Source organism: Prunus dulcis, chromosome 2 (genome assembly GCF_902201215.1).
Source record: "Prunus dulcis chromosome 2, ALMONDv2, whole genome shotgun sequence".
Lineage (NCBI taxonomy): Eukaryota > Viridiplantae > Streptophyta > Magnoliopsida > Rosales > Rosaceae > Prunus > Prunus dulcis.
Window position 1 is genome coordinate 6,748,727 of NC_047651.1, and position 27,961 is coordinate 6,776,687.

At 37.4% G+C, this 27,961-nt stretch overlaps 3 protein-coding genes across 4 annotated transcripts; all 3 read left to right on the forward strand.

The window, feature by feature from the left end:
- The first annotated feature begins 379 nt into the window (after positions 1 to 379).
- LOC117619300 lies at positions 380 to 2,740 on the forward strand. Its single transcript, XM_034349220.1, has 3 exons — positions 380 to 1,084; positions 1,163 to 1,225; positions 1,869 to 2,740. The coding sequence occupies exons 1-3, from the start codon at positions 986 to 988 to the stop codon at positions 2,472 to 2,474; spliced, it is 768 nt and encodes a 255-aa protein (XP_034205111.1). The 5' UTR covers positions 380 to 985; the 3' UTR covers positions 2,475 to 2,740.
- A 12,833-nt stretch (positions 2,741 to 15,573) lies between these two features.
- Positions 15,574 to 21,037, forward strand: LOC117618994 (DUF724 domain-containing protein 6-like). Its single transcript, XM_034348807.1, has 9 exons — positions 15,574 to 16,175; positions 16,857 to 17,309; positions 17,491 to 17,865; positions 18,181 to 18,244; positions 18,415 to 18,560; positions 18,974 to 19,070; positions 19,319 to 19,390; positions 19,953 to 20,087; positions 20,165 to 21,037. Exons 1-9 carry the CDS (start codon positions 15,702 to 15,704, stop codon positions 20,803 to 20,805), a joined length of 2,457 nt encoding a protein of 818 aa, XP_034204698.1. The 5' UTR covers positions 15,574 to 15,701; the 3' UTR covers positions 20,806 to 21,037.
- A 443-nt stretch (positions 21,038 to 21,480) lies between these two features.
- Positions 21,481 to 27,006, forward strand: LOC117620248 (DUF724 domain-containing protein 3-like). 2 transcript variants are annotated; one of them, XM_034350393.1, is made up of 10 exons: positions 21,481 to 22,065; positions 22,729 to 23,181; positions 23,418 to 23,481; positions 23,687 to 23,835; positions 24,403 to 24,499; positions 24,752 to 24,823; positions 25,379 to 25,453; positions 25,530 to 25,598; positions 25,836 to 26,006; positions 26,084 to 27,006. In XM_034350393.1, the coding sequence occupies exons 1-10, from the start codon at positions 21,592 to 21,594 to the stop codon at positions 26,722 to 26,724; spliced, it is 2,265 nt and encodes a 754-aa protein (XP_034206284.1). In that variant the 5' UTR covers positions 21,481 to 21,591; the 3' UTR covers positions 26,725 to 27,006. The 2 variants fall into 2 exon arrangements, with proteins under 2 accessions (XP_034206284.1, XP_034206285.1); XM_034350394.1 differs by lacking the exon at positions 24,752 to 24,823.
- The last annotated feature ends 955 nt before the right edge of the window (positions 27,007 to 27,961 follow it).

Consider the following 27,961-nt stretch of genomic DNA (forward strand, 5'->3'; position numbering starts at 1 on the left):
AAAAACAAAGGTATCCAAACGGGTCCTTAGTTGATTATGGCAGTGTCCAAAATATAATAGCTTCTTTGAGTAGTTGATGTAGGACTGTCATTTGGCGAGCTGAGGGCACATGTGAGCTTCACCAAGATATGATGTGCTTTGGCTGAGCTCATCCCAACCTGATCTTCAGTCCTAGGCATTGAGATCGAAATCAGCCCATCATGTAGACTTGTATTTGGGCTGAGACACTGACAGCATGGAATAGTTTGAAGATTTGGTTTTAATCAACAGTTTCAAACTTATTTAAAACATGAATTATAGGTTGGGACTGATAGGATTGGGCTGCTCTATGCTTTATTCCATTTTTCAGGCCTAAAAGCTTTTTACATAATCAGCTCTGTCCAAGTTCAAAGACAGTCAACCTAAAAAGTTCGAGATGAACAAGTTAGGGTTTGAAATAGCTCAGCCAAATTAACAGTCCTAATTACTATATCAACAGCATTAACTGGGTCCTTGTTCTTCCTCTGCTGCAGTAACATTAGCATTGAAAATTGACCAATGTTTTCAATAACAACCATATTTTGACTTTAATTCCAAAGTCTTTGAAAATATCAATTTTAATATAATCTGAAAATTGGTGACATTATAAAGTTTCTATAAGATGAGTTGATCTGTTTCAAGGATAGAGATAACAGGAGACTTCCTGGGTGTAAGTTAAGATGACTGATATTTCTGTCTTCTGTGAATTCCAAAACTTTTAAAGTTTTCTACACTGATTGCCTGCTTCCAAGGAGCACTGATAGGAGTTGAAAATTTAAATGTTTTTGTGCTTTACATAGCAATATATGGAAAAATTTACAGACATGAATTAGCTTTACATTCACAGCATCCATAATTTTTACTTCTTGCCTCCTTGTGTATGATCACTCTTATATGTTACTACAGTTTCTTAATGTAATCTCATCACTCTTTTTTCTCGAATGGACATGAATTCTTTCTGTCTCAAATGAGAAGATCTCTTTCTTTGCCCTATACTGAACAAGAGATTCAGCGGTGGCGTGAAGAACGCAGAAGGCACTACCCATCAAAATCCAACATAGAGAAGGTTTGCCTGACTGAGACGTGCCTGCTTTTACTTTCCAAATCTAATGTAGATGTCCTGATATTAAAATATTACTTGCAGAAGCTGAGTGAAAAGCTGATAAACTCAGAGGTCATTGAGAGAGAGGCCAAAATGCGACGAGAGGTATGCTTATTAACTCTCTCTCTCTCTCTCTCTCTCTTCTGATTGTTTGTACACTATAATCATTGAACAAGACTGAGCAATACTTTTGCTCAAGTTATTGACACCTGGACCAACTGAGCTAGTTTTGGATTGCTTTTTGCCTCTTATAATAACTGGTCACTTGTGCATGTTTCTAACACATTGTCAGATAAATTTAATTGATACTCGAATAGATCATGGGTATCTCATTAAACCTGAAATTTGGCTTATATCCAGATTATGTCATGAAAGCTCTTCGAGACTGCCTTTCTTGGTTATATCTCTTCCCTAATATGTGCACACTTTTGCCTAGACTTTGGCTAACTTCCGGATTGCAGGTTACTGTAGATAGTCTAGGGGGGAGGGGCATTGTGATCATTACAATAAAAATGGAGAAAGCCCTTTTATGTTAAAGGTGTCATGAGAACTCCCTGCCCCAAGTTAATCCATTCAATACAAAAGTGCAGGAAATTTATTGTGTGTTGTTTTTTTCTTTATTCTTTTCTTACATGCTCAAAAAACCTCTGATGTTTCAATTTAATTTCTGACTGGTCTGTATCTAAGCTTGTCGCTTGAGTTAAATACACTATCAACATTCAGTAAATGTTAAGGAACTTTGTTGCAGCAACTGAAGGAGATTCTTACAAAGCAGGCTGAGTTGGGAGTTGAAGTTGCCGAAATACCATCATACTACCTTGAAGATTCAAATCAAGGGCATAGAAGAGAAGACAATAAGTATTTCACTAAGAAGGGGAGATTACCAAACAATTTTGGTAAGAGAGAAAAATATGATAAAAAGGATCGGTTTGCCAAGAGGCAAAAATCTCATCACAAGGATTCATCTAATGACCCTTCTTTCAGCAAAAGGGAGCCAACCTTACTGCAGAAACTTCTTAGTGCAGATATAAAGAGAGATAGAAGCCGTCTGCTGCAGGTGTTTAGGTTCATGGTGACAAACTCTTTCTTCAAAGATTGTCCTGAAAAACCTTTGAAATTTCCTACGGTAGCAGTTAAAGAAAGTGGGTGCAATGAAGACATGGCTGAAGAACTGTCTTCATTTGCAGCGAAAGATGCTTCTAAAGGCAGTGACAATTCCATGGTTGAAATAGTTCATAACAATGATTATGAATATCATAATGATGTTTGTAATTATGATGATGGTGGTGGTGAAGATGATGAAGAAGGGGGAACTGAGAGAGCTGAGGAAGAAGAGGGAGAGATCATAAACTAGATATGCTACCTTGGTTAGTTTTTACACAAGCGACATTGGGGGAAGGAAGAATCGTACATTGGACTTCAGTGTAAGGATGGATGCTCCTAACCACTTCAGCTACAAGTCCCTTCTTGAGTTTATTTTTATCTCCCTTAAATTGTACAAAAATGTATCATATGATTTTCATGTTAAATTCCTGTTATCACACACAAAACTGAAGCGTGTGCTTTAATTAGTTATTTATTAACAAGTGAAACGGCGTGTAAGAGATATTTCTATTCATATTTCTTGTTTCTTGTTTAACAGAAATCAAACTTCTCTTATCTTGTTAAGGGAAGATTAGATTAAAGGGGCTTTTTGCAACAGGTTACAAAAACAAACTCCTTCCTGCAATAAAACCGAACCGATTGTGGTGGATTCAGGGATGGAGCCAATATTTCAAAATGGATTGGGTTGAATTTACTTCAGGGATGGAGCGAGGATTTCAAAATAGGTTGGGTTGGATTTACTTTACAAAAAAAAAAAACAACAAAAAAAAAATTTCTTATAGTAAAAAAAAACAAAATCACCATAGAAAAATATATTAGTAAAATAGTTTAGAATATGATGATACGATATTTGAGCATGAATATTCAACTCTAGGACAAACAACACCATTAAAAAAAATGCAAATAAGATATAGGAGAAGACCGTCAGTTACAATGGAGCAAGAATAAGATAATAGCAACATTAGATATTATTAACCTAGATTTAACCATTAAGACAACATATATACCTTGTAAAATAAGCAAGAATTTGAAAATATGATTATAGATATAAGTTACCAAATAAAGTTGAGATTATAAACAAAATTCAAGATAGTAAATATTTTAGTAAATTTGATTCTATATCTGATCATGATTTTGGAAGATTAAATTAGCAAAAGAATCAATTGAGTGACAGCGTTCACTTGTCCAAAAGGATATTTTCAATGGCTAGTCATGCTTTTAGGTTTAAAAATGCACCATCAATCTTTCAAAGGAAGATGGATACATTTTTTAAGAAGTATAATAGTTTTTGTAATATATATGCAGATGATATACTTGTACATGCATAAATATGAATGAACATAGAAAACACCTAGAAATAATTTTACAATAATTTATTAAGCCTGGTATAGTTATTAGCAAGAATAAGATAGAACCACATAAACAAGATATAGAATTTTTAGGCATGTATGTTAATCAGGGACAATACAATTACAAGAAATCAATTAGAAGATAAAAAGAAATTACAAGCAATTTTGAAGACTTCGGGATTTGAACTCCATCACCCCTCAAAACGACTTTTGATTTATAAATAGGCTTATTTACTGTAGTACTCCCTGAAATTTTGGTCAAATCTCACTTTACGCCCCCCTCCCAAAAAAGTTAAACCCACTTAACCCCCTTGAGTCATTGACCGTGGTTTTCTATTCCACCTTACCCCTCACCATTAACAAGACCGTCAAAAATGCTGACGTGGTAGGGTCATTATGGTAAAATCACACACATTAGTCAATTGTGGAGCATAGTCAACATCTTATGTGGAAAAGTGGACCCCACATGCTTCTCAAATATAAATTAATAAAAAATATTTACTTTTAAAGTTAAAAAAATTAATTATTTTAAAAATTTGCAAATTTAAAAACCAACTACTATCCTTCCAGCAGCCCCAACCCTTCCCGCCCAAATCCCCCACCACTCCCCTTGCCGCTCTCTGTCTCTCCCTCTCCCTATGATTACAAAACAAGGTTGTTAGATCCTCACATAAAATAAATCAAATCTTCATCCGTGTGGTTATGAATATCATAGAGAGAAACAAACAAGAAAAAGAGAAAAACCCAAATTTGCAAATTGTGAACATAAATTAAGGACAGAGATGCAAAGTCAAAGAAGTATCCTTTGGGTTTGGTGGATCTAATTGACCACATTTCCATTGCTATTTTCTTTTATAGTTTACATGTTCCTTTATGAAAGATCCCAATGATCAGTTTTTAGTGCAACTGGAATTTGTTTGCCTGATGAAAGGTCCCAATGTTTTGGGAAATAGTCTCTGTTTCAAATCATCACCTAGCTGCTTGTTTCGCTTTCCCTTTTTATCATTCGTGTTTTCTTTGTTCAAGCCCGAAATATTACCCACTTTATCTCTTGGATCCAACATTTTCTATCAGCTCTCGAAGATCTAAGGCCAACCCAGATGAGAAAATAACAAACCCAACGCAGCCAGCCACAACCCCGCACTCCTCTCTGCCCTTGTGTGTCCCTCCACCGACCTGCTATGCCCCTCTGTGTCTTTCTTTTATCTCTCTCTCTCTCTCTCTCTCTCTATGTCACCAAACCCGAAGACCTAATACCTCAGCCACAAACCACCAACTTATGAAATTACTCTCCACTCGAGCCGCCCTTCTTTTGTTTCTCCCTTCCCCGATGCACACTCCACCTCTCCTTCTGATGTCTTCTCATGTTCATCTGATTTCAACTCTCAAACAACCCTAGAATGCAAAATCAAACTTCATGGGTGATCTCGAAATTTGTTTTTACCATTCGGCTCAACATTGAAATCTGAAAAGAAAATACATTTTAAGGTTGGATTAGCTGTTGGATGGTTTTTATTATTGAGGAAGAGGAGGAAGATCAGAGGAGAGAGTAGAGCACGCTGGGCTGGGAGGGATGGTGGTGGCGATGTGAAGAAGATGGAGCTAGCTAAATTTTTTTAAATTAATTTAGGATATTTATTTTAAATATTTTAATAGACTAAGAATATTTTATTATTAATATTTGTAGAAATGTCATATGAAGTTATACCTTAGTTTTAATTTGTCACCTAAATTTTTCAACATCTATAATTTGTCATTTGACTTTAACATCATTTAAATTTTCATCCATGATTAAGGGTATTTTAGTCTTTTCATTTTCAAAGGTGGTTTAAAAATGGAAAAATCATTATACAAAATTGTATATATTTTAAAATAAACCATTAAAATCAAGATTCTTTCCTACCAAACATTAAAAAATTGAAAATTGCATATTTTTTTTCCATCTCCTCTGTCATCTCTCTCTATTCTCCCTTCCTCCCCAACCACACCTCCCCTCTCCTCTGTTTTTCTTTTCTCCCCTAAGACCTGAGCACCCCATCCCCACCTGCAACCCACCACCACCCTCTCCTTTTATTTGACTCCCCTCTCCTCTGTTTCCATGCCTGTAATGTTGAGAACTGGCGGTGTTTCTTTTGTTCAGAGTCATAGTAGTCTACTCTATGTGATGTTAATGTTTTATTGTTTAATGTTGGAATAATTTCGATGTACTATTTTAGAGTGTTTACACACACCCATTGCATATATTCATGTACTTGGGTAACTCTTGTTCATAATTAAATATGAGGAAGAGGGTGGGGGTGGGTTGCAAGATAGTTTTATCTGGAGTCAAATAGAGGGAGAGGGTGAGGGTGGGTTGCAGGTGGGGATGAGGTGCTCAGGTCTTGGGGGAGAAAAAAAAACAGATGAGAGGGGAGTTGTGGTTGGGGAGGAAGGGAGAATAGAGAGAGACGACAGGGAGATAGAAAAAAAAATGCAATTTCCAATTTTTAACGTTTGGTAGGAAAGAATCTTGATTTTTAATGGTTTATTTTAAAACATATACAATTTTGTATAATATTTTTCTATTTTTTAACCACCCTTAAAAATAAAAAGACTAAAATACCTTTAATCATGGATGAAAAATTGGATGATGTTAAAGTCATATGACAAATTATAGATTTTGAAAAATTCAGGTGACATTTCTCTCTTTTTTTTTCTTTTTTTTTTAAAGTGACAAATTGAAACTAAGGTATAAGTTCATGTGACATTTCTATAAATATCCCTATTTTATTGTGCTGCGAGCTTTACTTTGCCATATCATCAACTCAGAAAATAAGCCACATATATGAAATTACTTAAACACCCTTACCACGTCATCAATTTTGACGGTCTTTGGATGTGGTTAACGGTGAGGCGTAAAGTGGAACACAAAACTACGGTCAAGGTGGTTAAGTGGGTCACTTTAAATTTGAGGGGGTAAAGTGAGATTTGATCCAAGTTTTAGGGGGTATTACAGTAAATAAGCCTTATAAATATAACAACAACACCAAAAAAAAAAAAAATTAAAGGAAAATCAGCACCATAAAATCATTGGCAAAAGTCACTTTTTGTCCTTGTAGTTTGATGAAATTTTCACTCTCGTCCTTTTAGCTCAGTTATGGCAATTTGACCTATGTAGTTTGATTTTATTGGAATTTAAGGATATGTCCAAATTTTCGTCCAACTTGTTGACGGAATAAATACTTGTCTATTATGTGGAGGGGTATTTTGGACTGAATTTTAGATGAAATTGGATGAAATTTGGTTGTATTCTTGATTTGCGATAGAATCAAAGTACAGGGACCAAAAGTAACTTTTTTCCTAAATCATTTGAGGCATTACACAATTAGGGGCTACTCAATTGCTTTTGGTGTTTTGGGCTTGGTTCATTATTTGACCCATTCTGTTGTCTCTAAATTAGGGTTATGCATAGTCCAGATTAGATTGGTTTTACCTCAAAACTAGGCTGAACTAATTACAATATAACATTTTGGTTTGGTTCAGTTTTGACAAAAGTCATAAAGGAAACTGAACCAAATCAAACCAATTTAAGACGCTTTGGTTCGATTGGTTTGGACATAAACCCAATTCTCTTTCCTTTTGCATTTTTTCAATATTGTTAGCCCAATTACAGCCAACAAATTCACAACTTGCTCCATACTTAAATCATTTTCTAGAGGACGAACCATCCTTAGCTCAAGATGCCATAAAACTTAAATTTTCAATAACTAATATAGCTTAATTCAAATATCCATATATAGTTATTACCTAATTAAATATAACACATATAAAATATAATATAAATAAATAAATATACATATAAACGATCCTACTTGGTTTAGGCCGGTTTATAAAAATTCAAAATCAAACTAAACCAAATCAAATATAGTCCTATTGGATTTTAAAATTGTTTAACTTTTTTTTAGTCAAAATCAAACCAAACTAGTAATTACAATTTGATTCGGCCAATTTCATCGATTTAGCCGGATTCATGCCCCACCCTTACTCTTAATGGCCCAAATAATCGGGGGCTAATGTTTATACCAAAAAAGAATAAAATAAGCGCAAGAGTCTGGATGGTCCAGTGTCATTTAACAACTTTAAATGAAGAAATCAATCATTTGCTAATCCCAATTAATTTTGGGAAATCATTTGTCTAAGAGTGATCCAGCAGTGCGCTAGGGTTGGGGCAAGAGGGGCCCAAGATGAAAATGGCATTTAAGCGGGCTTTTTTTGCCTAGGCTGGGTGTGGGCTCCACAAGCCTGGGTTGGCCTTTAGGCAAAACTAGCCGTTACTCTAGTCTGGGTTTGTTGACATCATCGATAAACAAAAATTAAAAAAAATACTAAAATTTCAGAATTTTTTTAAAATAAATATTTACTCATATTTTTCACTTCCCACACCAAAACTCTATACAAATTCCTCTCCTCATATATCATGTGAATAGTGGTTGCCATAGCAATGGGTGGAAACACAACAAGCCTTTTGCAAGGGTTGCCACTATTCACGTGGATAATAATTTCCCTTGCCTTCTCTTACCCTTTGCCATAAGAGCATTTCCAGAACTTTGCCCCTTGTCATGGCAAAGGGGAGGGAGGGCTAGGGTAGCTACTATTCACGTGAATAGTGGCTGCCCTTTCAAAAAGCAATATGTTTTTCCAGAAGTTGCCATTCGCCATGGCAAATACTATTCATTTTATTATTTTTTTACAACTTTTTTTTACTTAAATAATTAATTTGGATAATATTTTCGGACAAGATTTTTGGGTTCCTACGTGTCAATACTATTCATATTGGATAAGATTTTCGGTTTCAAATTTCAAATTTCAAATTTCAAATACATTTCAAATTCAAATTTCAGATAAATTTCAAATTTCAAATTTCAGATAAGATATTCATCCTCTAAAATTGTGCCATGTGTCAGCTCTATCTGCCCAAATTTTTCTATAAAACCAGAGGCTCATCTCATACCTCCCACACCAGATCTTCTATACATTTTCATTTCTCATATTTTAGATTTCATTCTCCATTCTCAATGACAGACATGGAAAAGGTTCTGGAGAGGCAAGAGCGAGAAACTAGAGAAAGAATGCGTAGACAAGCTGCAAGCAAAAGGGCTCAGAGAAAACTAGATGAGCAACTTGGCATGGCAGTGGCTTTGCTTGATCAAGAAAACCAGAGCCGTCATGGTTCATGAGAAGGCCGTGGCCTGAATGTGGACAGACATAAACATTCTCAGGGTAAGAATCTTCTGGAAGAAGATTTTATCCTAACTTCTCTGTACTCTGATGTTCATTTTCGTGGAAGATATAGAATGCAACCCCATTTGTTCAATAAAGTCATGCATGATATTTGCAATTATGATGAATACTTTGTTTTTAAAAAAAAATGCTGCTGGAAATTTAGGACTTCTTCCTGAGCAAAAGTTCACACTGAGATATAAATGTTGGCGTATGAGTCATCTGCTGATTAGGTGGATGAGATTGTCCGGATAGGGAAATCCACTGTTTTAGAGAGCCTGGTGCAATTTTGTGATGCAGTGGAAACTCTATACACCAGGGACTACCTGAGCAGACCTACGCCCAGGGACCTACAAACGGCTTTTACAAAAAGCTAAGGCTCGAGGTTTTCCAAGAATGATTGGAAGCATCGATTGCATACACTGGCAATGGAAAAATTGTCCAACTGCTTGGCAAAGGGATTATGGAAATCGAAAAGGCCAGAAAAGTATCATCCTCGAAGCCGTCACTAGATTCGATACATGGGTTTGACACGCCTTCTTCGGAGTTGCCAGATCTCAAAATGACTTGAACGTCCTGGGTTAATCCCCGGTGTTCAACGATGTTTTGAGAGATGAAGCCCCGAATATTACCTACCAAATTAACAATACTGTCTACCAGAATGGGTATGATCTAGCTGACGGCATCTACTCAAGGCGGACCACATTTATGAAATCAATTCTGCATCCCCGATCCCAGAAGCAAAAATTATTTGCTACCTATCAAGAGGGTTACAGAAAAGATGTAGAGAGGTGCTTTGGTATCCTCCAAGCCCAGTGGGCTATTATTAGGGGCGTATCACGTCTCTTTGATGAGAAGCATAATGATGACATGCATCATCCTCCATAATATGATTTTGGGGGATGAGTATGATTACGATGCTGAAGATGTGTACAAACTGGATCCCATGAACACAACCTTACAAGAATTTATGAAAAACCCATGGGACCAAATGGAGAACCAGTGCAGCATGAACCGTTGTTAGGGACGGTCGTTTCATGCTCAGTATGATTGATCGATACACGGAGATGCAATCGTCTTATATTCATGAACGACGTCAAGTTGACTTAATAGAGCATTTATGGGTGGTGAAAGGCAATAAGGGTGAATGAAGTGAAGTGAGGATGTTTTTTTTAAAAAAAACAATTTATTATGTTTATATTGTATTTTTAGTTATGCTTTGTTTTTTTAATACTTTGGTTCTGGCTTGTTTATTTTTTATACTTTGTGGTTTGCTTTTTATGTATGGAATGTTTTGAATAAAAAGGAATTTTGTTGAATATTTTCTTTATTCACTAAAAAAAAAATCAATACAACTAATAAAATAAAATACATCAATTACCACTAATATTTGAAACGAAAAATTAAAATACAATGAAATGAAAGGCAAGCAAACTAACTTAATGGTTTTGATAATTTAACCAATCCGTATTGCTAGATCCATCGTCACAAAAAAGTCTTTGTCTCATAACATCCCTTCGTTCTAGCTTCCAAAATTGTTTTGTTTCAGGGGACATATGGCTTGTATCTATGGCCATGGTTTCTCGATCCTTTTTCCATGGTCATGGTTTCTCGATCCTTTTTTTCAATATTTTCTTGGCGTACATACTCTTTTCTTGGCGTGCATACTCCCTTTCTTTGCGTATATTGTAAGAACCCAAACCAAAATATCTAAAAATTAAGATTTCTTTATTATAGCCAAAAGACGATTTTGCCCTCGCATATTTTAATGGAGGAAAATTTGACTTTTTGATCGGAAAAGAATTTGGGAATTCCGTTTGCGCCGCTGCGTAGAGCACGGCGAAACGAGTCTGTAGACATAGAGTAGACCCAAATCGGAGTTTTAACGAAGAAAATACGAACAAAATACCGCGAAGGGCAAAACGGTAATTTGAAAAATTCAGATTTTTATATCTCTTTCTCCCTTCTCTCTCCTCAGTTCTCTCTCCTCTCTCTCTCTCTCTCCTCTCCCGTCGAGCGAGCCAGCCGCCCTCCCTCCTTCAGCTTCATCGCGCCGCCGCCACAGGGCACGGCGACCTCCGCCGTTGGTGCCGTTCAGTCCAGCTCGTCGCCGCCTTCCTCCCTTGGCCGTCGCCGACCCCAGCTCGCCGGGATTTGGCCGGAAACTGGAGGTTTTTTTGCCGGTTTTCATCCGAACTTCCACTCATCCGTTCTCCCTCGTTTCGCCACCAAATCTTTCGAGTGAGGTATGGTTTTCCACCTATTTCTCGTGCTCTAACTGATGGTTGGCAGGGTTTAGATCGATTTCACCTCTAGGTTGCTCAATTTTCGATTTGAAAATCGGCCGAACTTCGGCCGCCGTGATCGGCCATTTCCGGCCACTTTTTGGGGGTTGTCCAAGAACAAAAGTGACTCCAAATGGGGTGTTTTACCTAGGGTAGGAGTTTGGAGTCTCGGTTCCAAGATTTTTCGGTGAACCCTAATCGCTTTGGACACCCGGTCTGCCCGCGCATGTGGCGGTGCGTGGGCGAGGGGGGTGGCATGATTCTGGACTGTTTTGAGGTCCTCGTGTCGTCACGAGCGCGTAGGATTTTGCGGATCTCGATTCGGAGTCCGTTTGAGCCCCGAACAGATTTTCCATATCGCGTGATCCGTGGGTGCAGTGTCGTTTAATCGTTGGATCGCGCTGAATTTTGGATATGTCGGTCTAGTGATTTCAGGATCACGTAGGATTCGACGGATTGCGAATCGAAGTCCCGGATACTCCGAAATCGCGAACCCTGGGGCTAGGGTTTGGATTTTAAGCGATAACACGATTTTGGCCAATCCGACCGTCTGATTGGGACCAAATTCGCAGAACATGATTCCTCCTCTGTGAGAAACCTTCAGGGAAGCCTAGATTGACCATCGGAGATCGTGGACCCCACGGGTCCCGGGTCGGCCGATCTGGCAGTCTATCGCTTAGTTGAGCATCGGACCTTCCAAAACTGGTCCAAGTGTCTAAAAGGGATAAGGTGGGTATAGGAGTAACTTGAAACGAGTGCACGTATTTCTAGGAGCCGGGGGGCAGGGTGTTTAATTTAAATTCTTTTTATCCAGCAGTTTATTAATTTATTATTCTTGGATAATCAGGCACCAGGAGTCCAGCTAACTCACAGGAGGGACCTTCGAAGGGTCCAGCTAGCTCGGACCAGCAGTGAGTGGACTTTTCTTTCTTAAAAAGATTTTATAATTATATTTTATATTTGATCTTGAATAAGTGTTATAGCATGAATTTTAGTGTGAAAATACCTTTATTTTTATTAAAATTAGCCAAGCAGCAGATTTGAAATTTTTGAGCCAAAAATAGTAGTTTAGCTCAAAATTACCAGAGTTCAGAGGATATCAGATTTTTATCAGAGATAGTCATTTTAGACCACCATGTACCCACTCTTTATTTGGTGATTACCAAGAGTTGGATCGATGTCGACGGACATCCGGTCTGATTTCAGTTAGTCAGTGCACTTGACTTGCCTCACGAGTTTCGGGGACGCTCGAACCGTGAGTGCCAGGATTTACGGCTCGGCAGACTTGGTGTCCCGAGACCTGCCAGGATTGCGGCTCGGCTGACTCTGTGTCCCCGAGACCTGCCAGGATTGCGGATCAGGCTAACTACGGTCCCTTGTATCCTGCCTGAGCGACTCGAGCTGACTTGGTGTCATCGAGGACCTGCCGGCGGATCAGGCTGATCATAGTCCCCTGATTTCGCCAGTTTGCGGCTCGGGTAGCCTATGTGACGCCCGAGACCTGCCAGGGAATTGACAGCTATCACAGGGGTACAATTAGGTGGCAGTTAAAAAGGATTTTTTTAAAACTTTTTAGTGCAGTTGTTATTTCACTTATTTCTATCAGTATCTTTGACACTCAACATGTGTTACACGGTTATATTTTTGTTTAGTATGTGAACATTTATGTAGTTACATTTATCTGTGTTTAATTGAATATCTCGAGTTGATTATGATCAAATGATGGTTTTTATATCCCTATGTTTTTCAAACGGGGGTTACTATATTCTCAAATGTTTTCACGAACATTATTTTTGGTCCACTCACAATTTTAACTTGTTTTTCGCCCCCAGGCCGTAGAAGAACGAAGGAAACCACTCGGGCCATCATCCTAGCTCCTGACCCACCACCAAAGTGTAGGAACTCGCCGTAACTTTTTCTTGAAATGGTAAATTTGTATAGAAAGGCTCTGATATCTTGTTGAGCATGAAAAACTGAAGTTGAGACCTGTTGGTTGATTTAGTCTGGTAGTTGGTGTGTTGTTTGAAATTGTTTGATAGGTGGAAGACTTTGGGTATGGTCAAAATACAGGGGAGATTCTGCCGAATTTTCGGCAGAAGTCGGAAGGAAATTTTAAAAGAATTTGGAAAAGAAAGGGTAAAAAGGTCATTCGTGCCCGACATTCGCCAGGTGTCGGACACGCACAGGATTCGGCTCGAATTCCAAAGCGGAAATTGGGTCGGGTCCTGTCATATATACTCACTTTCTTTTGCATATTCTTGTTGAATTGCCATATCGTGCTCTTGTTGTTTCATGTCCATTTCAATTCTCATGGCTTGGTGCTTTGAAATTTCCTCCAAAAATTTAGATGCATTATTGGTAGAATTACTCCATCTCTTCGCCGCCTACCTCCCAATAGGCCTCGGCTCCTTTTGGATAGGTGAGTCTTGACTCATCGGAGAATCCATTGGTGAATCTGATGCCGTTGAATCATGGAGTGACGTCTCACTCAACACCACCTGAGGATCCGTTGAAATAATTTGAAATCTCTTACAATTCTTCACCACCTCCCAACATTCGAAATGGTTGAAAGTTTTTTTGCCTTGTCCAGTAGCACCAAACCACATTTGTACTTGCATAATCTATATATAAAAAACAAAAGGGAAATGCAACAAACTTTAAAAAATATTGGCAATGCAACAAGTATAAAAAAAATAATTAATGGAAATGCAAGAAACTTTAATTAAAAAATATTGGCAATGCAACATGTATAAAAAAAAATGGAAATGCAAGAAACTTTTAAAAATATTGGCAATGCAACAAGTATAAAAAAAATAATGAAAATGCAATAAATTTTAACAATTTGTTAGAAATGCAAGAAATATTAACAAAATATAAATATTGCAAGAAACATTTAAATAAATTTGGAAATACAAGAAATATTAACAAAATATATAAATTGCAAGAAACATTTAAATACAATTGAATATGACATAGAAATTAATAAAAGGAAAATTACAAATAATTTACGTCATTGCTAAGGTTTTCCTCGCTTCTATGGTTGTCCATCACTTTTGCCAAGACATCTCTCCATTTCACCAACTCTTTATTGATAATTTTTCACCTACTAGATAATGTCATTTCCATATGGGTCGAACCAATTGCCCTTTCACAAAATTCTTGATGAATTTTTTTTTCCACATTTGAGAGAATTTCATCTCATTGCCCATTATGGGACAATGACAAAGTTGGACCCAACACTCACACAAGAAAACATCTTCCATCGTGCTCCATGCCCCTTCGGTTTCAATAGAAGAAGCCATAATATGATAGAGAAAATAAAACTTGAAAGTGAAAAAAATATTGAGTAGAAAGTGAAAAATAGTAGAAGGAGAAAAAAATGTATGAGGATTTGGTGTTAAAAGTGAAGAGTATTGGTTGGTATTTATAGAAAAAAAATATTTCGATTTTTTTATTCCAGAAAATTTGGCTGTCGTTGGATTGGAGGAAAAATTCAGATCGAAGAGCCCAGGATGAGCCACGTGGCAGAGAGCCGTTGGCGGCACTGTAGCAGCGCGTTCTAAATCTTTTTTAATGTTGGCGCGTGCAACGCATTAGCTCGCTAACGTTAGCGACCAAACTCGGGCTGGCACTCGGGCCAGCTAGGGTTGCTGAGTCCCACCTCGCGTCCGGGCAAGATTTTGCTGCTGGAAAGTGGTTTTTGATCCAAACCTCTCCCCCCCCCCCCCCCCCAGCCCTTCCCTTCCCCCATCTGCTGGAGCTGCTCTAAGAGCATGTCCAACGTTGCTGGTTTGCCCGGGCAGCAGGGGGCCTAAACCCATCTTTTGGTTCCAACGCACAAAGGCTACATCAGGCAATTGTTGGGGGCCACAAGCTTGGGCAGGCCCAAAGGCAAATCTTGCCTGAGTTTGCTAACATCATTAACGACGTCAACAACTAAAAAAAATTTAAAAAAATACAAAAATTTTCAGAATTTTTTTATATATAAATACCTAGTCTTATTTTTCACTTCTCATGCCAAAATTAAAGGTTTAAGTATATAAAATATAAAATAAATAGTAATTGCCCTTGCCTTTGCCATTTGGGGTGGAACCAAAAAAAGAAAGCTGTCACTATTCACGTAAATAGTGACAGCCTTTGCCTTGCCTTTGTCTTGCCTTAACCTTTTAAGGTGAACTTGCTCTAACAAATGAGTGAAACTGCTTCAATAGATAAATCAACTACAATAGAAGCAAGCTTTAATATTTTTTAAATCTTTTCTTTGGTATAAAGGTAAGCTGAAGCCCAAGAAAACTACACCAGTACTTTGGGTCTAGGGATAACCAAAACATCCAATCCAATAACTCCTAGTGGGACAAACGCCTGTCGTTTCGAACAAAACTTGTTTTACACGACAAATCCTTCAAAATTTTCGATGAGTCGTTTCACCAGAGAGAGACAATTTGAGAGTCCTGGACGGACCAAAAAAATCTTATAGTTTTTCACCCAAAACTTGACCCTTGACCGCTCTGTTACTAAATATAGTACTGTTTTTCTCTTTGGAGAAAGTGAGAAAAGGCAAGAAAATATCGAGAAAACAAGAAAATGGTGGTGAAGCGGAGCCAAACGCATTTGAGCAAGGATTCAAAGGTGGAAGTTTGCAGCAACGAAGTGGGTTACAGAGGTGCATGGTTCCCAGCCATAATCCTTGACCCTCAACCCTCAGATCTCTCACGGAAGAAGAAAAGGAAGAGCCTTGGCAAGTCAAGCAACGCTCTGGTGCAGTACGAGAATCTGGTCTCTGACGATGACCCAAACAAGCCACTCACTGAGCTCGTTGACGTGCGCTACATCCGGCCAGTGCCGCCTTCTGACAATCCTGACGAGCCCTTGGAGCCAGCCGACGTCGTAGACGCCTCTTACCTTGATGCTTGGTGGGTGGGGGTTGTGATGAGGTTTGAGGATGACAAGTATAGGGTGGGTTTCAAATGCCCACCTGATGTGCTAGAGTTAAGGCGCTCTGAGCTGCGGCCTCATTGGGATTTGCAGGACGGCATATGGGTTCGTGCCCGGAAGAAGGTATTAGTTCTACATTTTAATAATGCATGTGGGTTTGTCTTTTTAATATAGGATTTGCACTTGGTTTATGCTTGCATGAATTTTCTTTTGTTTATCAATGAATTGTTTTGGAGCTTTCTAGCATGGGTTTTCATGATTTAAGAACGTGCAGTTTGTTTTTTGTACATTGGCCTTGCCTTTGTTGTTCTGCTTTTAGATTTTTTTTTTCCCCTTAAAATAATTTCTATTTTTCCTAAAAAGATAATGTTTTTATGTTGTTGCACTTTTTAAGAGCAGTTTATCCGTGTTCATGTTTTTTTAGTACCGGTTGTCATGAGTATCATTGGTTCTCTTGACTATTCTATTGATTTTCCTGAATTATCAACCAAAGTTGTTATTTTTATTGCTTGTTGTCCTTGGTCCGAACCAGTACTTGATATCAGGTTTGTTTGTGCTTTCAAATATTTTTTCTGGGACTTCTCTGATATTGTGGTGTTTGTTAGGAACTTGTGATTTAATGGAGTTTTAAGTTTGGATTTATTGAGGTCTTTACTTATATGTTTGCAAGTTCATGCCTTTTCAGTTCATTCATTTATCTCATTTGCAAGATATCTGGATTCCTATTTTTGAGGGGTGATAGAAATTTTATATGCTGTGCTTCTAATAGAAAGAAAACTGATATTTTTCACTAATTGTTCAAAGAGGATGACAGGATCAATTTTCAGCCCTGGGACAGCAGTGGAAGTGAATCTCAACAAAGAACATCTATTCTGTGCGTGGTTCCCAGCAATTTATCTTGGGGAACTAGGGGTCAACTCTTTCTTGCTTCAATATAAGAGCTCTAACAACTGCGATGTTAAAGTGGTCGTAGGTGGGAAACAGATTCGGCCTCAGCCTCCAAAGTTGGCGGAAAGAGATTTTAAGTTGGAGGAAAAGGTGGATGCATTCTTTGATATGGGTTGGTGTGCCGGAGAGATTAAAAAAGTTCTTACAGGAAAAAAGTATATGGTCAGTTTGAAATTCACAGAGGAGGTGAAGCAATACAATCAGTCAGATCTGAGGCCTCACATGTACTGGACGGATGGAAGATGGGTTACTATGATCAATGGAAAACAGTTTACTATGATCAATGAAAACTGGGTTCCTTACTTTAAGGTATGTGTATTTTTGTCTTGCTTTATGATGGGAAAAGGGCAGGGGGTTGTCTCGGCTTGTTACTTTATGGGTATGATGGTAAATATGTTTGGATCATAGGTAAGTTTGAGTTTCTATGTTGAGAAGCATATACGGTCTCAAATTATTTGTGGGTGGCTAAATTTTTGCCCTTTCTTTTCAGGAAGGTCACTTTAGTAGGGACTATGAAGTACGATCAAAGCTCACATGTGAGAGTTTCAGTAGTTCTGAGTTAGCTACAGCACTTGAAAGTTCAGGTGCTACCAAGGATAATAATGAAGAAAAAACACCTTGTTCGAGGATTTCGTGGAAGAATCAGTCGGAGGACTTGAGTCCTTGCATTGATAAATCACCTTATGGAAAGACCAAAAACAAACTAAAAATTAATCAGAAACCTAACGATGATGCAACCATTCTAGGTCTGTCCAAGAAGTTAATATATGGACATTCAGAAGATTCCGTATCTTTCGCACAATTATTTCGAAGGAGAACGCCAGTTAAAACATCAAGCAAAGAAGCCCCAGTTAGAGATGGTGCGGTAAGTGAACTCTCAAAATGTGTTGTTGGTATGTATTCTCCTATTGCTGAGTGTTCCTTTCGGGGTAAACAAAATCATAAGTCAAGTCTTCCCTCACAAAACCTCATTAACTTGCCCTCATTATATGAATTTTATAAGTTGATAGCATCTGAGGGGATTTGAATGTAACAAGTGATATATTAAAAAATAATAATAATAATAATAAAAAAAGAAAAAAAAAAGAAAAAAAAAAAAAGAGTCATTATTTTTTCTTCTGGTTTTGTTTCTTCTGACACCTGATGGTCCTGATTAGAATGCATTTTATTCCTATTGCAGAAGACTAAGCAACAGCAGGTTGGAGGACTGGACAATGAAACAATAGTTTTTTATAAACGAAAAGGTAAACCACAAAATTTTGAAGTTGATATCCCTTGGCCAAGATTGAGACATGAGGGGAGGGGCAGGCCACTGAAATTGCCTGGTGAAAAAATCAATAGTCAGAGGCATATATCCAAGCTGAGTATCATTACATGATATTGTTTCTATATTAACATGTATAATTATTTGCAGTCAAGGAGGGCAGTGAAATAAAAAAGGCAGATGAAGATGTTGAAGATGAGCATGGACGAGACAACATTGAATCTTTGGGTATACTGTCAGATTTTGAACTAACAGGGGGATCTCTTGTTGACACATCATGTCTGCTGCCCATGGAGGTATATCTAAAGCCCGTATGCTATGCTTCTTCTACATCTCTCTATTTATCAAAAATGCAGTCTACATTAATCTTATATATTAAAAAAAAGTTAGAAATATTGTTGCAAAAAACAAGAGAGCTCAATTTTGCCTCGTAGGGTGGTGTATAAGTGAAGGGAGGGACTAAAATGGAAAATCCCCGTAATTCTTCAAATATTTAATATTGACCTTACTAGAGGATTTGTTTTTATGAAGACAATTATTAATAAAAAACTATAATATTTCACTTTAATTTTATCTATAATTAATTCAAAAAATGTATTTGGCTTTACTTAATCTCTGGAATAAGTATGGATTTGGAGGCATCCTATTGATATTTATTTCCCTCTAACACAATTTCATTGATGATGATATTTCTTATTAATTCATGCAGGAGGTTGAGCAGAATGAAGATGGAGTGAGCAGTGAAATAGAAGGGAAGGGAAAACTGCCTGAATATCTTATTGAACACTCAAAGGATCCAGCAACAGGTATGTATAATGTGTCAGAGAGACACAATTCTCAATAGATGTGTATATTTACAAAATCCAATGTATACCAGCATGTGTGGTTGAGGAATATAATGGCGTTGGATCTTTTGCTGCAGATGATACGAATGATATATTTGAATTGCCTGTAATAACAATGTGGGATTTGACATGCATGAGTAGCTAACAACCTGAATTAAGCACAATGGAATAGAAGACTTGTGGCCTGAATAAGTTATGTTTTTTTGCAGGTGAGAAGCACAATGGAACTGGAGTTGTTGGTCTAGTTGAATTGACTAAGACACAAGCTGTCAATGATAATGGTATGGTACATCGCAGCCTTGAAAAACCTTTAGTTTATTTAAAAAAATTACAGGAACTCGTGTGCAATTTAATTTGTATGCTCCCCATGACTGATATGCTTTTGCTTTAGCATTCTATACTTTTTTGCTGTGAAAAGATACGGGTCAAGTACAACATTTGGATGAGTGATTAGGAAAATGAAATTGGAAGAGTCAATAAATACAGGGAGTGATACATAATTAAGAAACATTGATTTCACAATTCAAGAAATACACTGACTTTTGGTAATACTGAGTGTGCTTTCTGCAACTGAATCACGTGTGAAGCTACATTTAAATCCCTTAATATTGTTGTAATGTCTACAAGACAGTCCACTTTGCCTTTTCTGAAAAGTTCTCCAGTTGGGGAAAAAATTGAAAACATGGATGTATTCAAAATGTTGCTAGACCAATAACAATGCTAGCTTAACATAATTGGGATATGCTTTTCCTTTATTGGCTTTTCCCCTTGGCAAGTACTTGCTTATACTATTCATTTTTATCTTGTGTTGTCTAAAATTCCATGTCTTTCATAAATTTGCAGGTTCTGAAGAAGCCATGAGAGAGACAAAAATTGTGGATTCTGCAATGGATTACTTGACAACGGCATCTGCCCATGATCAACCTTTATCACTGTGCATAGATGAAATGCATTCTGTAAAAGCCATAGAGTGCTCAAGTAAGCTATTGTGAAAATTTTCAATGGATTCCTTTGGGTGTCATTAGTTTGACTAATATCAAGATTGTGTTCTCCAGGTAACACTACTAGGGCTGCCAACCAACAAAATGAGGTTAGAGGAACACAAGTTGTGCAACAATACAGTCCACATTCACCTTTTGTGAGAAGTTCTCCATTTTGGGAAAGTATTGAATCCATGGAAGTATTCAAAAGATTTCCGCAAAAGCCACATTTTCATCCTCTTGTGAAGTCTAAAGCAGTTTGTCGTGAAGGATCCGCCCTTGGAAATATGATAACCTTTGCCTCTTTGGTGGAGATGACTTCCAAGCTGCAAGTTGGCGATCCTAGAGACATATTTGATAGCAATTTGGAGGCACTTGTTGACTTGGAAATGTTGGGATTTGATGTAACGGCAGTACGGCATCGTCTGAAGGAGTTGGTTGAAATGAAAGTTAAGTTGGGGCAGCTTCATAACCAATTAAAAGAAGTTGACATTCAGATCACAGAGTGCACTCTGGAAAGAACCAGAAACAATGAAACCATCAGTCGGATTGATAAGAAGATTAAGGACTTGAAGGAAAAAGGGGCAACGCTGATGTCAATCAATGTGGCCAAAGGTTCTGAAATTAGCAAGCTGCAATCAGAAGCAAATGCTATCACTGAAGGCATTCAGAGCATCCATTGTGATTTTGAGAAATTAGCTGCTGCAGCATGGTGATTGTTGTGATTCTGATGGATGACACCCTTTAGATTACCACCCCTTTTGCTAACCTTCGACACTGTTATATATATATATATATATATACCCTTTTGAATGTAATGATATAATATTTACACCCTTTAGATTAACTTTTCTGTAGCTTTTTTTTAAATTATAACAGCCATTAGCCCTAGAATGCTGGTAACAAACAATTCTCTGTATGTAATACTATATCCTCGAGTCATTCTATAGTGAGCGTCTTATTTATGGTATTTGGTCCTATTTTTTAACCATTAGATCAAATAGGTTAGTTGATTTTCTTAGGTCCTATTTCTTAACCATTAGATTAAATAGGTTAGTTGTTGAATCAAATTGGTAAGGCTCTCTCACTAAAGAATTATTGTTATATCCTCAATCTTGAAATTCTATAGTGAAAGTGTCGTATATGAATTGATCAGCCAGTATTATTAAAAAAAAAATTTGTTTGGTAAGAAGGTGGGCCGAAGCCCAACAAACATCCAATCCAATCCATCAACTCTCAGTGGGTCGACTAAAAGCCTGTCGTTTCCAACAAAATTTGATCTACGCGACAAATTGTTCAACTTGACCTTGACTAAATAATACTACTCTTTTTATCGACCTTGACTAGATATTACTATTTTTATCGCAAATGGTTATGAGGTCTGTGAAAGGTCTCTGAAATTATCACCTTTCCTACTTTGGCGTTCATCAATGTGGTACTTAAAAAGGTTTTTTTTCATCTGTTTTTCTTTGGAGAACTAAAAAGTGTGAGAAAACAAGAAAATGGTTGTGAAGCGGAGCCAAGCGCATTTGAGCAAGGATTCAAAGGTAGAAGTTTGCAGCAACGAAGACGGGTACAAAGGTGCATGGTTCCCAGCCATAATCCTTGACCCACAACCCTCAGATCGCTCACCAAAGAAGAAAAGGAGGAGCCTTGGCAACTCAAGCAAGGCTCTGGTTCAGTACGAGAGTCTGGTCTCTGACGATGACCCAAACAGGCCACTCACTGAGCTTGTTGACGTGCGCTCTATCCGGCCAGTGCCGCCTCCTGACAATCCTGACGAGCCCTTGGAGCCAGCCGACGTCGTAGACGCCTCTTACCGTGATGCTTGGTGGGTGGGGGTTGTGATGAGGTTTGAGGATGACAAGTATACGGTGGGTTTCAAAAACCCACCTGATCTGCTTGAGTTAAGGCGCTCTGAGCTGCGGCCTCATTGGGATTTGCAGGACGGCATATGGGTTGGTGCCCAGAAGGAGGTACTAGTTCTACATTTTAATAATGCATATGGGTTTGTCTTTTTAATATAGGATTTGGACTTGGTTTATGCTTGCATGAGCTTTCTTTTGTTTAGCAATGAATTGTTTTTGGAGCTTTCTAACATGGATTTTCATGATTTAAGAACATGCAGGTTGTTTTTTGTACATTGGCCTTGCCTTCGTTGTTCTGCTTTTAGATTCTTATTTTTTTTTTCCTAAAAAGATAATCTTTTTATGTTGTTGCACTTTTTAAGAGCAGTTTATCCGTGTTCATGTTTTCTTTAATACCGGTTGTCATGAGTATCATTGGTTCTCTTGACTATTCCATTGATTTTCCTGAATTATCAACCAAAGTTGTTATTTTTATTGCTTGTTGTCCTTGGTCCGAACCAGTACTTGATATCAGGTTTGTTTGTGCTTTCTAATTTTTTTCTGGGCCTTCTCTGATATTGTGGTGTTTGTTAGGAATTTGTAATTTTGTGGAGTTTTAAGTTTGGATTTATTGAGGTCTTTACTTATATGTTTGGAAGTTCATGCCTTTTCAGCTCATTCCTTTCTCATTTGCAATATATCTGGATTCCTATTTTTGAGGGATGATAGAAATTTCTATATGCTGTGCTTCTAATAGAAAGAAAACTGATATTTTTCACTAATTGTTCAAAGAGGATGGCGGGATCAATTTTCAGCCCTGGGACAGCGGTGGAAGTGAATCTCAACAAAGAACATCTATTCTGTGCTTGGTTCCCAGCAATTTATCTTGGTGAACTAGGGGTCAACTCTTTCTTGCTTCAATATAAGAGCTCAAACAACTATGATGTTAAAGTGGTCGTAGGTGTCAAACAGATTCGGCCTCAGCCTCCAAAGTTGGCGGAAAGAGATTTTAGGTTGCTGGAAAAGGTGGATGCATTCTGTGATATGGGTTGGTGGGTTGGAGTGATTAAAAAAGTTCTTACAGGAAATAAGTATATGGTCGGTTTTAAATTCACAGAGGAGGTGAAGCAATACAGTCAGTCAGAATTGAGGCCTTGCATGTACTGGACGGATGGAAGATGGGTTACTATGATCAATAGAAAACGGGTTACTATGATCGATGGAAACTGGGTTCCTTACTTTAAGGTATGTATATTTTTGTCTTGTTTTATGATGGGAAAAGGACAGGGGGTGTCATGGCTTGTTAATTATGGGTATGATGGTCAACATGTTTGGACCATAGGTAAGTTTGAGTTTCTATGCTGAGAAGCATACATTTGAATGTAAGAAGTGATGTACAAAAATGCATTATTTTTTCCTCTGGTTTTGTTTCTTCTGACACCTGATGGTCCTAATCAGAATGCATTTTATTCCCATTGCAGAAGACTAAGCAACGGCAGGTTGGAGGACTGGACAATCGAACAATAGTTTCTGATAAACAAAAAGGTAAACCACAAAAGTCTGAAGTTGGTATCCTTTGTCTAAGAGTGAGACATGAGGGGAGGAGCAGGCCACTGGAATTGCCTGGTGAAAATATCAATAGCCAGGGGCATATGTCCGCACTGATTAACATTACATGATATTATTTCTGTATTAACATATTCATTGGGTAAGGTAATCCACTAAACCAAATGTGTATAAATTGTTGCAGTCAAGAAGGGCAGTGAAATCGAAAATGCTGATGAAGAAGATGTTGAAGATGAGTATGAACTAGACAACATTGAATCTTCTGGAATGAGGTCAGATTCTGAACTAACAGGGGGATCTCATGCTGGAACATCATGTCTGCTCTCCATAGAGGTATATCTGGAGCCTGTATGCTACGCTTCCTTCTATATCTCTCTATGTATCAAAAGAGTCTGCATTAAGCTTTGGGGTAGAAGGGCAAGACCATTGTGCTTCCTATCGAACAAATGGAAGACCAATATGATGAGAAGGATTAAAACATTTATGCTCAAGAGAAAGGAATGATTCTCGTGTTAGCTAACTGGATACGTGCTAATTTGGCGATTAAAGTAGTCATGGTTGAAATACAGAGTGGCCCCTTTTTTTCCTTTTTCTTTTTTAATTTTTTTTTCTTTTTAATTATATACATATTGATATAGGAGTGTTACATAACACAAGAGAGCTTAATTATACCTCAGAGGGTGCTGTAAAAGTGAAAGGAAGGACTAAGATGGCTCATGCCCATAATTCTAGAAATCTTTGTTTTTGTTTTTTTAAAGACAATTGTTAATAGAAAAAACTATGATATTTTATTTTAATTTTATCAATAATTAATTCAAAAAACTATGAGGCATCCTATTGAGATTTATTTCCCTCTAACCCAAGTTTGTTGATCATCATATTTCTTATTGATTCATTCAGGAGGTTGAACGGAATGAAGATGGGGTGAGCAGTGAAATAAAAGGGAATGGAAAACTGCGTGAATATCTTGTTGAACACTCAAAAGATCCAGCAACAGGTGTGTATAATGTGTCAGAGCTACACAATTCTTGATAGATGTGTATATTTACAAAATCAAATGTGTACCAGCATGTGTGGTTGAGGTTGAGGAACATAATGGCGTTGGATCTTTTGCTGCAGATGATACGAATAATATATTTGAATTGCCTGTAATAACAATGTGGGATTTGACTGGAATGAGTAGCTAACAACTGAATTAAGCACAATGGAGTAGAAGACTTGTGGCCTGAATAAATTCTATATTTGGCAGGTGAGAAGCACAATGGAACTGGAGTTGTTGCTCAAGTTGAATTGACTAAGACTCAAGCTGTCAATGATAATGGTATGGTACATCAGAACCTGGAAAAACCTTTGGTTTATGTAAAAAGAATTACAGGAACTCGTGTGCAATTTAATTTGAATGCTCCCCATGACTGGTATGCTTTTGCTTTTGTATTCTATAATTTTTTGTTGTGAAAAAGATATGAGTCAATTACCACATTTGGATGAGTGATTAGGAAAATGAAATTGGAAGATTCAAGAATAGAGGTAGTTAAACATAATTAAGAAACAATGATTTTGGAATTCAAGAAATACACTGATTTTGGTAATACTGAGTGTAGATTCTGCAACTGAATCATGTGTGAGGGAGCTACTTAAGTCCCTTAAGATTTTTCTTTTGTCAAAATGAGTCAACAAGGAAAAGTACCACATATTGGTAGACGAAAAAAAAAAAAAAAAAAAAAAAAAAAGAAAAGAAAAAAAAGAAAAAAAAAAGGGAAAATAATTGGGGTTTCCATATCCTTTTCTCACTTTTTAAAATGTTGGTAGTAATTGTTTAATCCTATTTATTGTTATCCCGCACAGTATAAAATTCATAGCTTTCTTAAAATCTCAGGTTCTGAAGATGCAATGGTCGAAGCAGAAACTGAAGCTACTGCAATTGATATTGAGAAAATAATAGAGGGCTTAAGTAAGCAATTGAGAAAGTTGTCAAAAGTATTTCTTTGGCTTTGGTTTCTTTAATTAACATCAAGGTTGTATTGTAGATAACCCTGCAGGGTTTTCCAGCAAACAAAATGAGGTCAGAGGAAGACAGGTTGAAACTGGTGTAACAGGTGACACTGATCAACAAGACAGTCCACTTTGCCTTTCCTGAAAAAGTTTTCCAGTTGGGAAAAAAATGAAACCACGGATGTATTCAAAGTGTTGCTAGACCAAAAAAAAAATTGTTACCTTAACATAATAGGGATATGCTTTTCCCTTATTGTTTTTCCCCCCGTGGAAGTACTTGCTTATCCTATTCTTTTTTATCTTGTGTTGTCTAAAATTTCATGTCTTTCTTAAATTTGTAGGTTCTGAAGAAGGGATGAAAGGGTCAAAAACTGTGGATTCTGCAATGGATTACTCAACAAAAAAAGTTCAGGTGGCTGTGACCGGAATATCTGCAACGGCATGTGCCCATGATCAACCTTTATCACTGTGCATAGATGAAATGCATTCTGTAAAAGCCATAGAGTGCTCAAGTAAGCTATTTTGAAAATTTTCAATAGATTCCTTTGGGTGTCATTAGTTTGACTAATATCAAGATTGTGTTCTCCAGGTAATCCTGCTAGGACTGCCAACAAACAAAATGAGGTTAGAGGAACACAAGTTGAGCAACAAGACAGTCCACATTTGCCTTTTGTGAGAAGTTCTCCATTTTGGGAAAGTATTGAATCCATGGAAATATTCAAAAGATTTCCGCAAAAGCCACATTTTCATCCTCTGGTGAAGTGTAAAGCAGTTTGTCGTGAAGGATCTGCACTTGGAAATATGATAACCTTTGCCTCTTTGGTAGAGAAGACTTCCAAGTTGCAAGTTGGCGATCCTAGAGACTTATTTGATAGCAATTTGGAAGCACTAGTTGACTTGGAAATGTTGGGATTTGATGTCAAGGCAGTACGACATCGTCTGAAGGAATTGCTAGAAATGAAAGTTAAGTTGGGGCAGCTTCAGAACCAATCAAAAGAAGTTGAAATTCAGATAACAGAGTCTACTCTTGACAGAACCCGAAATAATGAAACAATCAGTCAGATTGATAAGATGATGAAGCACTTGCAGGAAAAACGGGCGATGCTGATGTCAATCGATGTGGCCAAAGGTTTTGAAATTAGCAAGCTGCAATCAGAAGCAAATTCTGTTACTGAAGGCATTCAGAATATCCATCGTGATTTTGAGAAATTAACTACTGCAGCATGGTGATTGTTGTGATCTGATGGATGGCCCTTGAGATTACCACTCTTTTAGCTGACCCTTGAATAGTTTGGAGCTAGGTTTGTCCATGGAAACTGATATATAATATTTATACCCTTTTGAATGTAATATAATGATGGAAGTGATACCAAACTGTTCTGTAGTTCTTTATAACAGCTATTAGCCCTAGAATGCTGGTAACAGTTTTCTGTACTACCATATCCTCAACCAGTATTAGACCTAATTCTGCTCAAAATATATTTATAGACCGGTTTACTGCTTATATCACTATCTATTGGTTTCCTATAAGATGTCTTGTCCACACTTTTTTCCTGGTAGAAAAGCTTCTGGTCCCTTTCAGCAAGTCAGAAAGGCAGATAAATAGCAGCGGTGGTAAAACTAGAAAAGTTAAAAGAAAACAAAACTGACTCTGTAAGTAGGGCTGAGGTTGCTCTTCAGCTTTTATAAGCATGAAATTTGAAAGAAGGTACGCGTATATGGAAATGGAAAGGCCCACGATGCACTTCAAAATCTCTAATTACTTCATAAAATTAATGGCCACCATCCACATATCAATCATGACGCGAAACAATATGAACTTTTCCACTTAAACAAGTTACAATAACCATTATGAACAACTCAGAACGTACATTGAAAACAGGGCTTTTGGCAACAACATTGTTTGGACCCCTTTACCTTTCTTTATCAAGAGAGCAACTTTGCAGCTAAAAGATTTATCATTCCTCTTTGTGGACTTTGAAGCCATATATTCCCGGAACATAATTCTGACTCGCCTTCTGCAGTTTAAGATGGCCGTAGGTCAAGAAGAAAAGGTGAGGAAATGTGGTTCCAAAATATGCTCCATCAATTTCTAAGAGTGTTTGTCAAGGAAACATTGAAAAACTGATGTTCAATAAAACTTTACTGTGATACCATCAAGAGAAACCAAATGTGGAAGGATTGATTGCATTGTATATTCACAGAACAAGAGTTACAGCTTTATAATAGAATTGTACATGACATTCCTATTCTATTTCCTACAATTACGACTAACCAAATACAAAACAAGTAAGTAAATAACTAAGAATCAATTTACAATATTAACTGCTTATTTTGTGCGATTTTTTTTAACAAAAAGAAGAGTGAAAACAAACAAACTAGTAATGGGGTAGGAACTAAAAAGAGATATTTAAATTTGGATGAAAAGAAACTAAATTACTTGTAGGATGACTAAAAATGCCTTTTT

Bases quoted from the DNA above. Each gene is read 5' to 3' on its own strand.
- LOC117619300 (XM_034349220.1), top strand. From the start codon at position 986: ATGAGAAGATCTCTTTCTTTGCCCTATACTGAACAAGAGATTCAGCGG. The intron at 1,085-1,162 runs GTTTGCCTGACT...TATTACTTGCAG, and splicing joins CAAAATCCAACATAGAGAAG to AAGCTGAGTGAAAAGCTGAT. The intron at 1,226-1,868 runs GTATGCTTATTA...ACTTTGTTGCAG, and splicing joins AGGCCAAAATGCGACGAGAG to CAACTGAAGGAGATTCTTAC.
- LOC117618994 (XM_034348807.1), top strand. From the start codon at position 15,702: ATGGTGGTGAAGCGGAGCCAAACGCATTTGAGCAAGGATTCAAAGGTG. The intron at 18,245-18,414 runs GTAAACCACAAA...AATTATTTGCAG, and splicing joins AGTTTTTTATAAACGAAAAG to TCAAGGAGGGCAGTGAAATA. The intron at 18,561-18,973 runs GTATATCTAAAG...TAATTCATGCAG, and splicing joins CATGTCTGCTGCCCATGGAG to GAGGTTGAGCAGAATGAAGA.
- LOC117620248 (XM_034350393.1), top strand. From the start codon at position 21,592: ATGGTTGTGAAGCGGAGCCAAGCGCATTTGAGCAAGGATTCAAAGGTA. The intron at 23,836-24,402 runs GTATATCTGGAG...TGATTCATTCAG, and splicing joins CATGTCTGCTCTCCATAGAG to GAGGTTGAACGGAATGAAGA. The intron at 24,824-25,378 runs GTATGGTACATC...TTAAAATCTCAG, and splicing joins TCAAGCTGTCAATGATAATG to GTTCTGAAGATGCAATGGTC.